A 12,061-nucleotide genomic window follows, 5' to 3' on the forward strand; every position below is an offset into this window, starting at 1 on the left:
ATGATTAAAATTTAAAAATTATTTGTACCCAGTACTTTAAACCTATTTGTCGTATTCTTCTGGCAGAAAGTGTAGGTACTGTACACCCTACTAAATTAAGATAAATAAACGTTTCTAGCTACTACCAGAGGCGTACGACAGGGGATAGTGGCTGGTTGACCCTTCCCAAATTCTACGCCACTGACGAAATTGCTATTTTAGTGTAATTTTTTTATTTTCCAATACTTTTTATATAAATTATTAGTTTTCGAGATATTTGAAATTAAAAATGAAGCGACACAATACATTAATCAAAATAACGGTATCGTTTTATTTTTAACTGCAAAGATCTCGAAAACTAATGACTTTATCGTTACGAATGAAGAGTATATTATTTTCATAGAAAGTATTGGAGAATCCAAAAATTGAACTAAAATAGCAATTCCGCCAGTTTCGTAGAATTTGGAAAGGGTCAACCTTTCACTTTCCCCCGTCGTGCGCCTCTGGTAATATCCAGAAACGTTTGTTTAACATAATTTAGTAGTTTGTACAGAACCTATACTTCCTGCCAAGTATGAAAAGGATACGTCGACTAGTTTTAAAATGCTGAGCAAAAATAGTTTTTAAATTTTTAGATAAAACACCCTGTAACTCAGTAAGGAACCACATTTTATTTAAGTATTTTAGGTGAAATCTTCGTATTTTGTGCTAAGAATTCTCCAGTTACTATATGGACAATTATTAATGTAACACCCTGTATATAGGTAATACCTAGATGTGTGAATCATAGGCGTAACCAGGATGATCCTAAGGGGGGGGGGTTACAACTACCCGAAAGGGGGGGTTACAACTACTGGAAGGTCTCTGAAGGGTATGGTGTTAAGCGTATAGAGCTCAAAGTACATCCCAATGGGGGGGTTATAACCCCCAAAACCCCCCCTGGTTACGCCTATGGTGTGAATACTATCTACTATGAGACATTAAGCAATGTTGGATGGTAGTTTTTATCGGGAGAAAATTAAAGTAGCTCGAATATTTCAATGCGAATACTTTTATTTATAAATAATTTAAGGTGGAATATGCTAAAACTCCATACAAAACTAATATTTATATAAAAACAATTTGACAATATTTACAATACCTTACACACTACCTACATACTAATACAACATAATGGCTCCGTTGGCTTTTTCCTCTAAAACTGGTATGACTGTCTCCACTTCTCTCTCCGTATTTGCTATCAGGATTAGAATGATATTTGTAAACGATACTATAGCTGCTCCGACGACGAACCTAAATAAAAACACAATATAAATTAGTTAGGTTTTCGTTAATAGCCCGGTAAATAAACGGGAAATTCGGCGATACCGTGTAATTTTCAGGGGCAACTCCGAATTGCATGAAAATTTGGATTTAGGTTCTACTTACCCTCCACTTCAAAGTTGAAATTGTACCGTTGGTTGCTTTTACTTGGAAGGTGACAGTCACCCCTTCTCGGGGGTGAAAAAACATACGTTCTTTAAGACCGGAAATGGATAAATTGACTGATTTTAAGCAACTTTTGTTCTATAGAGTTTTTTACGTAAATCAATACTTTTCGAGTTATTTGTCATTGAAAATGTTGATTTTTCGACAAAAAAAACTACGTTTTCAGACGGTTTTTCGCAAATAACTCAAAAAGTAAATATTTTATTGAAAAAAATATCCTTAGCAAAATTGTAGCTTATAAAAAACCCAACAAAATGGTGTATCAGTAAAGGCTATCAATAATATAAAAACAAAGTTGTAGCTCATGAAAAATACGTTCTTATTCGTCTAATTCCAAATCGAATATTTCAAGGTGAAATCACCGAAAACTTAAGCACTTTTCGGGAAAAACCCATTTAAACTTTTTTAAAGTGTTTATAAAAAGCTTTGATTTAATTGTTAACAAAAGTTTTAGCATTAAAAATAAGCGAGTTACGCTCAAAATAAAGTTGGCCCTCTTTTTTTTTGTAAAAAATCATGAAAATCTCGCCGTGTTTAGCTCCCCAAATGAAATTAATCGCTACCACTTTACAAACAATTTACTTACCTATCTATTTTTTATATGATCTGTCAGTCTCACCAGTTTAAAGTGTTTATTTTTGAAAGGGTTATAATTGAGAAAGCTTGAATGGGTCACTAATCACGAGTGTATGCAAATTTTGAACAGCCATCTTAACCAATTTTTGTCTTACGGAGAAACAAAATAAACTAGCATATTTATAATACCAAAACCTAAAATTTTACTTATACTAATACTTTTTAAGTTATTTTGAAAAAATGAAATTTTTAAAAAATTTTTGGAATTTTTTTTTACTATAAAACCAAATGTTTTCAAAAATAAGCACTTCAAACCAATCAAACTTACAGATCATATAAACAATACACATACAGTTAAAATATATGGTAAAGCCAAACGATTAATTTCATTTAGGGTGCTAAATAGAGGGAGGTTTTCACGATTTTTTTTACCAAAAAAAAGGGGCCAACTTTTTTTTTCAGTGTAACTCGTTTATTTTTGATGCTGTAAACTTTTGTAAAAAACAAATAATAAGCTTTTTTTCGATACTTTAAAAATGTTAATAAGGTTTTCCCGAAAAACGCTTCTTTCTTCGGCGATTTCGCGTTGAATTATTCGATTTGGAATTAGACGAATAAGAACGTATTTTTCATAAGCTACAACTTTGCTTCTACTCAATTTATAGACTTTTGGCGCCTTTTGTTTGGAGTTATTTGGGAAAAACGGTCTGAAAACGTAGTTTTTTTGTCGAAAAATCAACATTTTAAATCGCGAATAACTCAGAAAAGTATTGACTTATGTGAAAAACTTTATAGAACAAAAGGTGCTTAAAGTAAGTCAATTTATCCATTTCCGGCCTTATTTTAAACACGCGTTTTTCACCCCCGAGAAGGGGTAAATGTCAGCCCCCAAGTAAAAGCAACCAACTGCACAAATTCAACTTTGAAGTGGAGAGTAAGTAGAAACTAAATCCAAATTTTCATGCAATTCGGAGTTGCCCCTGGAAATTACACTCCAAAACGGTCATTTATTGGGCTATAAGGGGAACAGTATGGTTTGCAATTTTGAATTTTTTAAATTATTTTAAATGAACGTACATAGCTTCAAGAATATTCTTCTGAAAATTTCAGATTGATCGGAGTAAAATTACCAGAAATTCAGCATGTTGAATATCTTTACCTTCAACTCGTTTTGCCCCGGTTTCGCGTAAGTACGCACGAGCGTAGTGAGAAACGTTCAACAACTGTTCCCTTTATCTTTTGTAAATTACTCCGCGATTCAAAAACATATTTCGGTGTCCATCACTTTACGATTTGACGGACAAAAAGAAATTGAAAGTAAAAGTTGTCAAAACTGTAAATGTATTTTTCTCAAAATTGCTATTTCAAAGGCTGTGGACATTGTAATTCAAAAACCACTCTTGTGCTTGAAATGTTGAGTTCAAACCATACCCTCCCCGTAAGTGAGAAAGCATCATTGGCAATTCGAAACACTCCAAGAAATGTTTATGGTCCTCGCGGACCGCACGGTAAAGGCAGAAGTGAGTGATTATTTCAATTTGTTAAAAAATACGTTAGACTCGTTAATCCTCTTTTACAAACCCGGAAATATTTACAATATAGATGCGTCAGATTTGCAAATGAACAACTTTCCGCAAGAAGTTGTAGCGACCAAAGGCAGCAAGTCAGTCCAAGTGCGGCAATGAAAAGAACAAGGGCAGTGACAGTTATTGCCTGTCGCAATGTAGAGGGAAGTTTTTTACCCCCTACGTAGTGTTCAAAATAAATAAAAAGTATGGCTCGATAATATGCCTAAAGGATCTGAAGTGTTGATGGGTGAAAAATCAGCCTAAATAAATCGCAAGAAATGCAGCTGGTCCATGCCTATTACTGCTCGACGGATACGGATCACACACTAACTCGTTTGACATATTCGACATAGAGCTGGAACATGATGTCAACTTTCTTTGTCTTCCCAGCCACCCAAAACATTACTTAGGTACATCCGATCGACCGATCGTTTTTCAAACCATTGAAGGCCTATTACCGAAGTGCGGCTGTCCAATGGGTGCGGCTGTCCAATGGGGAAATGCAAATCCTGGAAAGAAGATAGAATGCAGGCACTTTGGCCAACTTTTACAAAAGACTGGTCTCAAGCTGCAACAATATCTACGGGTTCGGCAAGCTTCCGGGCTTGCTGGGTATCCCATTCGCGTCCTCCTATATTCCTGATTATGCCTACCACAACGAGCCCTGAAGTCCAACTCTATGGATAAGGACGACGCAAGTGACAATTCCGTCCTGGATCCTCACGTCCCTGGAACCCAGCACATCTGGTTCACTCTCACTACATCTCCAAAGAAGAAGCCTACTGAACCCCATTCTCATACAACCACAGAAGTGACTCATACGAAACTCCTACAAATTGTTTCACCAGTGCCAAAATGTGATGCTCCTGCCGTAGTGAAAAGCAAACAGCACGCTCAACTTTTTATATCCTAAAAATATAGAAGCTTCAAAGAAGACCTTCAATCTTCGAAAGGCAGTGAGAAGATATTCCTAGAAGAAGAATTGCCACCATCATCTGGGGGGAATGATAAAATCTTAGATAAGAAAGATTTCCTCGAATGTGGAGAAAGTGTTAACGTCGACGACTACGTATTGGTTGAGTGTCCAGGAAAAAACAAACCATTATAAATATTATGTGAGCGTAGTCATTAGCATCAATAATGATGGCGTTGAAATTAACTTCATGAAGAAAGGTAAGGTTCAATTCGTCTTTCCATTAGCTGAAGACATCGGCATTGTCAACATGGAACAAATTAAGAAAAGCATGCCAAATCCTAATGTTCGTTGTGAATATTTTAATTTTGCTGACAGTGACGTTTACACTATCAAAAACAATAATTTTTATACACATATAGGCGCGAGTCAGTGACGTTCGATATCTTGTTATAAAAAAGTCGATTTCTAGTAGTTCCAATGTGACACAAAATCTAGACACGGGATAAAAAAGTTTATTTGAAGAAAGTGTATTTTTTTGTCTTTCTTAATGGCGGTACAGGCTCCTTTTTTCAATATTTTATTTAATTATAGAGTAATTTCCACATACTAACATATTTTCGAAATTGGGCTCTGTACCGCCATTCTTTATTATAAGTATTACGAATATGTGTGCCAAATATCTCGACAAAATATTCAAAATTAGAGCCGCAATCTTGGAACGCGCTTGTTGCTACCTGTTGATCGCTACTGTTTGCTCTTAAGGGTTGCAAAGTTAATCGCTTTTAGAAAAAGCAAATATACTGACAGGATTCTCTAATAATACACACGAGTATAAACGAGCAGATACTAAACAAGAAAATACAATGGAATAATCACATAAGTAGAATAATTCTACTTATGTGATCTATAATTATTATAAATAGATAAATTATAAATACATAACTAGATTGTCAAATGACAAACGTTATCAATCCGCCAATAAACAAGCAGAATTATTAATAGAGAGGAAGAAGAAAAACAAAAATGACAACGCAATATGCAAAAATCACAGTATTGGGAATCGAAGTGAAAACGGAGGTGAGATTTGTCAACTACTAACTTAAACATAGCTGTAGAAGGAACAGCTCCAAGGGGGACCGTGAAAGTCTAGATCTGTAGAGGGAACGGTTCCAAAAGAACTAGTTTTCAACATAAAAATATTAAAAATAAAATAAAATTTTTATTTTTAATTCAGTTGCAATGCGAAGGCAAAACAATCTTACTTTTCAATTAGAATACGGAGCGCAGTCCAGTCCCTTGAATCGCGATTTTCAGCTCTTATTGGAGCCTCATCGGAAAGAACGTAGGCTTGTTCTCCATGGATTCATCGCGATTCAAGGGACTGGACTGCGCTCCGTATTCTAATTGAAAAGTAAGATTGTTTTGCCTTCGCATTGCAACTGAATTAAAAAAAAATTATTTTATTTTTATATTGGTCTTTACTCCTTCGAGTAACTAGGTCCATTTTCTGTTGGAATTTACCAGCTGAACAGACGGGGTCGTGAATTGTAAGTTTTTTGAATTCCCTCTTGTCTTCTTCGCTTCAGCATCCATTTGGCTTGCAAATTTTAGAAGCCTTGGAGGTGTTACCAAGGAAATGGACCAATAAGTTTTCGATTTAAAAATCTTTTAGTAATATTTTAATATTTTCTAAATATTATTAATAATGCTATTAGGATCGAAAACTTCATCTTCTATCTTATAAAAATATTAACTTACAGATAGTTGCTTAGGTACTATAGTGCTCTTGGAAAGAAAGAAAAGCGTGAAAAAAGTCTTAAAAAACGTGTTCAATTGATTACTAAATTCCTTTAACCATCTATGAACACACATGGGAACACAAATGAAAATCGGTTCAAATAAAAACATACTCACCAGAAGGAATACCCGAGTTCTGCCATATTTTCCGAGGTCCATTCATTGTCCCTGTCTTCTCTGGAAAGCACACTGTACTGTACATTCAAAAAGAACTGCGCCGTCCACAGACAAATAGCTATCACGTCGCTGACAACTAAAATAATACAGAGTGAACTTAAAACCACAAAAAATCAAAATTTTCAAATTTCAAAAAAGTTTCAAAAATGTTCAAAAAATAAAATTCTTAAATTCAAGTTGTTGATATTCATCCAAAATTTGGCTCAGACATGTATACATTGTGTTAGAGAGTATCTTATAGACAGCGTTCCAATTCCACTGCGAAATCTAACCTCTAAATTTAGATCTAATTTTTTGTAAATACGGCTGTCTCTCATTTTTAAAAATAATTTCAGAGTATGGCTCATTAATATTATTGTTCTTTATACATTCCTTATTTATCTTTACATTATTTAGCGTTGTTTTTCTTAGATATTTCAATGAAAGTAGAAGCCAGCCAATCATCTGGCAACAACTTTAATAGTTCAACAGGCATCTCATCCGGACCAGAAGCCTTTCCATTTTTCATATTCGTGAGCGCATATAGTACCTTTTCATTTATTATCATTGGTCCACTGTCTGGTTCTTCTGACATGGTTGGATTAAGTCTTTCAACACGAAAGATGGCTTCTATATATCCTTTCGATGTTCGTATTTTTGTTTCGTTGTCTGCTGCTATCTGCCCATTGCCGTCAATTAGTTTAAATCCATGCCAGCATCTGTAGCTTCCGGTGATTCCTCTAATGTTCTTATGTATGTTAAACGAGTCGCGTAATTCTTGTAGATTGTCTATTTCACAGCATTTCTCATTCAACCAATTTTCCTTTCCTTTCCTTATTTTTTTTGTATTTCTCTATGTATCTTGGTATATTTCGTTTTGTCTACAGTATTAATGACCCTTCAGTTCTCCATTAACCTAAGTATTTCGTCGGTCATACAATCATTTTTCTTTTTATGACACTTTTCATTAAGTTCATCTTTACTTATTTATAATATAGTGTCTTTTAAGTTCTTCCATTGGATGTCTGTATCCTCATCTTTTCTGTTATCAATTGTAGCTGGTAGTAGTTCTTGATTTATCCTTTTTTCATCGTCAAATTGCTGTATCTTTTTCCTATACTAATATAGTCTGTCTGGTTTCTTATGATTTTATCCTTTGTATCCCGAAGCGATTTCCAGGTATATATCTTCTTTTAGATGCTTGTGTAACGTGTTTGCTATTACCTATCATTTCTTTTTCTTCTACAAATTCAACCAACCTTTCGCCTCTTTCATTGCGCTCGTCAAGTCCATGTTCTCCAATAAAATCTTCACATTTCCCTTTAGCTACTTTGGCATTGAGATCATCCATTATAAAACATAAATAAATATAAAATAAAGTATATCATGCTTTTTAACATATTTTAATCCACCGTAAACTTGAATATCCTTGTCTCTGAGCTGTAGGTGCTATCTTTGACCAGTACTGTCCTTTTCCAAGTTTTTTTGTAGCTCGGCAATGAGGATTCCAATCAGTGTGTTTACAGGGTGTGTAGGTATGTGTACAAGGTGAATTTTTTCTGTATGAACAAAACGAAATCATTTTTTAAAGTTGGTCATGACTGACTACTTTCTATTTTGAATAAATCAGTTGATTAAGTGGCAGTAGTGTAATGTTTGACCAAAATATGAAACGCATCAAAATTACCGTTTAAAACTTATGACGAATAGAATTTTCAGTCAAAATTCACAACTCTCTATGTGTAATATTAAACAATGGGAGCAGATATTTTTTAATGGTCACTTGTTATTCCTCATATGAGCCTCAATACGAGGGAGAAATATGTACAATTTCTCATGACTCACTCTGTATACCTAAATGAAATCCTTCGGAGTGGCTGTTGTGGTATGAAGTATATACCAGTACTAGGTATCTAGTAGACTCAGCTGAGTAATATTCAGCTGAGCGGTGTGTATTGTTGGAGATGGGAAATTACATAAACAAGGGATCATTTCATAAAACAGTTACATCCCTTGTTTATGGAATTTCACACTTCCAACAATAGTACTACTTTAATAATGGTTTATAAATACCTGCAAGGAAATTCCAAAAATACAATCCCGTCACTTTGGTTAAGCATCTGTAAGTTGTGGTGGCTGTGTTGATGGCGGCAAAAAGAGCACTCAATCCTGAGAAAAACAAGCCCGCACACACTGCTACAGTTGTTCCCAGCCAGAAGCCGTATGATAAAAATTCTGGTTCGTACTTTAGCAGTTCAATAACTAGAAAAAAAGTAAATTACAACAATTATATAATATAGAAAATAAGGTGACTGATTTGCAATTTACAGCTTAATAGCAAAATGATTGTCATTGATGGTCATTTCAGTAAAGAGATTACCGAAAAAGTGCGACAAATTTTTTATCTAAATTAATGTATTCTAAAGCGTGTATGGTCCTTATTTTCCGGATTCATGATTAGTCCAGAGAAATAAGATTTTTCTCGTGACACATCTCCTCTAGGCCGAAACCAAATTTTTGAGTAGTATGGACATCTATATTAATAATCTATATGTTTCTTGCAGCCGATTTTGATGATATACATAAACAAAGGAAGATCAAAAAACGGTAAATTTTCGCTTTTTTCGTCTATTACTGAAAAGTAAAGTATTCTAAACAAATTTGAGAATAAGAAGCTCATAAATCATATAAAAAACTTCAATATGGCGTTCGCTGAATATGTCTATCCTTATTTATTGCTTAGAAAATTACAAAATAAGTCATAAATTTTGAGATTTTATAAATGTTCAGAAGTTATGTAAAATTTAAGTTAGAACCTTCTTATTACACATTACACGGAATGCTGAGACTTCTTGTGCTTAAATTATATTTTAAATTTCAAAGCAATTGGTCAAACAGCTTAAAAGCTATTTAATTTGTTTATCCCAAATTCATTTTTTTTGCAACACTATAATTCAGAAAATTATGAGGTTATAGTAACACTTCGGACAGTTTATGAAAGAAGAACATTTATACTATTAATTTAATTTAAAAAAATGACAAAAAGTAATTTTAAACAGTGTAAAATTATTTTGCAAAAACATGTCGATTTTTTGCTTACTTATAAACAATTAGAATAACTTTTAACCGTTACCCGTAGAAACATTATTTTTCATATTTAGAAAGACTGAATTTTATACACATTTAAAAAGGAAAACAATTGTCCTAGGACAATTAGGGGCGAAGTTAGCCACCCCTTTGTTTAATTCAGATGTTCTTGCAAAATAATTTTTCAATATTTAGAATTATTTTTTGTCTTTTTTTGTTGATCAAACGCTTTTTGTAAGTCGATAAACGCAAAATATGCTTTTCCTCTTCTGAGTTTCGTTTTCTCAATGATCTGTTTAATAGTGAAGATGTGATCTTGCACACTTCTTCCTTTTCTAAAGCCACTTTGAGTTTCTGCTAATGTTGTATCGATTATCTTTGTCAGCTTTTCTTGTAATATTTGTTCGTACAGTTTCATAATAGGAGAGCAAGACTAGCATGGGCAGGATTTGGAAAACTTGGTTGGATACTTAAGAACCGCAAAATACATCAATATTTGAGGACCAAAGTGTTCAACCAGTGCATCCTTCCTATCATGACATATGGGTGTCAAACCTGGACCCTAACCAAGGCAAATATGAATAAACTAGCTACAACAGAAAGAGCTATGGAAAGAGCAATGTTAGGTATACGACTGTCAGATAAAAAGAGGAGCGACTGGGTAAGATCAAAAACAAAAGTCGAGGACATAACAACAAAAGTTGCCAAACTTAAATGGAGCTTTGCAGGCCACACTGTTAGACAAAAAGACCAACGTTGGAATGCCACGATACAACATTGGAGACCTTACCAAAGTAAACGACCGAGAGGAAGACCACAGATGAGATGGGTTGATGATATTAAAAGAGTAGCCGGAACGAATTGGAAATATGTTGCTCAGGATAGAGACCCATGGAAGGAGTTGGGAGAGGCCTATGTCCAAACGTGGACGACAGAAGGCTAAGAAGAAGAAGAAGACAGTTTCATCGCCGAGCATAAGAGCATTATGCCTCTATAGTTTTTGCATTCTTTTTTATCTCCAGATTTAAATATGGGTAGTATCAACGAGATCTTCCATTCTTCTGGTATTCTTTCAGCTTTCCATATCTTGTTTATTAATTGTAATAATATGTGTTGTCCTTGTACTCCCATATATTTGAGCATCTCAGTTGTTATTTTATCATGCCCTGGTGACTTTCCATTTTTCATTTTTGTCAATCCTTGTGTAAATTCTTCCCATGTTATTGCAGTGTCTTGCGATTCTTCTATGGTTTCTCCGGTATTTGTCACGTTAATGGTATAATGTGGTGTTTCGTTTTCAGTTGATAATAGTTCTTGAAAATACCTTTTCCATCTTTCCATTATTTCTTCTTCCTGTGTCAAAATGTTTCCTGTTTCGTCTCTAATTGTCAATTGAACTGTATTTTTTCCCCTTCTTAATGTTTTCATGGTCTTATAAAACAGCTTTTGGTTACTTTTACTATCTGATTCTAGTTTTTCCCCGAATTGTTTCCAACTTTTTTCTTTTGCATCTTTTATCATATTTTTTACTATTTTTCGTTGTTCTTTATATTTTTCGTACGTTTCAGTTGTTTTGTTTGATAGGTATATTTTCCATCGTCTTTTCTTTTCCTTTGTTTCTGATTTAATTTGTTCATTCCACTACGATGTCTGTTTCCTGTTGCTAGTTGTTCTACTTACGCCGCAGGCCTCCTTGGATGCCTCAATAATAATTTCTTTTATACTATTCCATAACTGATCCACATCTGCATCTCTCATTATTAATAGCCTTTTTTCAATTTCTCGATTTATTATTTCTTCATATTTAGTTCTCACATTTTCTTCTGTCAACTTGTAAGATCTTATTGATTCAAATTCTACTTTTCTTTCTTTATTTATTTTCTGCTCCTCGTTCTTCATAATTTGGTGTTTAATTTTTGTTACCACCAGATAGTGATCACTATTGATTTCTGCACCTCTTCGTACTTTGGTGTCGGTAATGTTTGCCCTGTAGTCTTTTTCCACTATTACATAATCGATTATTGATTTTTCTCCTCTGCTTATAACTTCCCGTGTGTATTTGTGGATATTTTTATGTTCGAAGAGTGTGTTTGTTATTATTAGATTATGTAGTTGACAGTATTCAAGCAATCTCTTGCCGTTATTGTTCCTCGTATCTTCCCCATGTGTACCTATTACTGTGTTATATTTGTGATCTTGTTTATTACCAACTCTGCTGTTGAAGTCTCCAGCAATTAATATTCTTCCTTTGCATTCTTCTGTAATTCTTGTCAGTTCATCCCAAAATTTATCTTTTATTGCTGAATTCTCGTCTTCGCTTGGTCCGTATACGGCTAATATTATCCAGTTTTCTCCGTTTATGCCTGTTAGTTCTACTTTTAATATTCTTTCGTTAATTGCCTCCCACGTGTTTACATTATTTATTAGCTTTTCATGTATTATGCATCCTATTCCGGAACACTATAATTGCAACACTATAATTCAGAAAATTATG

At 34.0% G+C, this 12,061-nt stretch overlaps 1 protein-coding gene across 1 annotated transcript in view; it reads right to left on the bottom strand.

The window, feature by feature from the left end:
- Positions 1 to 1,014: 1,014 nt before the first annotated feature.
- LOC114329634 (uncharacterized) overlaps positions 1,015 to 12,061 on the bottom strand; it is a 55,783-nt gene continuing 44,736 nt past the window's right edge. Inside the window, exons 2-4 of the mRNA XM_028278811.2 lie at positions 8,554 to 8,742; positions 6,442 to 6,577; positions 1,015 to 1,272 (exon numbers count right to left, since the gene is read on the bottom strand). Coding sequence (XP_028134612.1) covers positions 1,140 to 1,272; positions 6,442 to 6,577; positions 8,554 to 8,742 — 458 coding nt within the window. The 3' untranslated portion in view covers positions 1,015 to 1,139. The remainder of the gene's footprint in view (positions 1,273 to 6,441; positions 6,578 to 8,553; positions 8,743 to 12,061) is intronic.

The sequence above is a fragment of the Diabrotica virgifera genome, chromosome 2 (assembly GCF_917563875.1).
Source record: "Diabrotica virgifera virgifera chromosome 2, PGI_DIABVI_V3a".
Taxonomy (NCBI): domain Eukaryota; kingdom Metazoa; phylum Arthropoda; class Insecta; order Coleoptera; family Chrysomelidae; genus Diabrotica; species Diabrotica virgifera.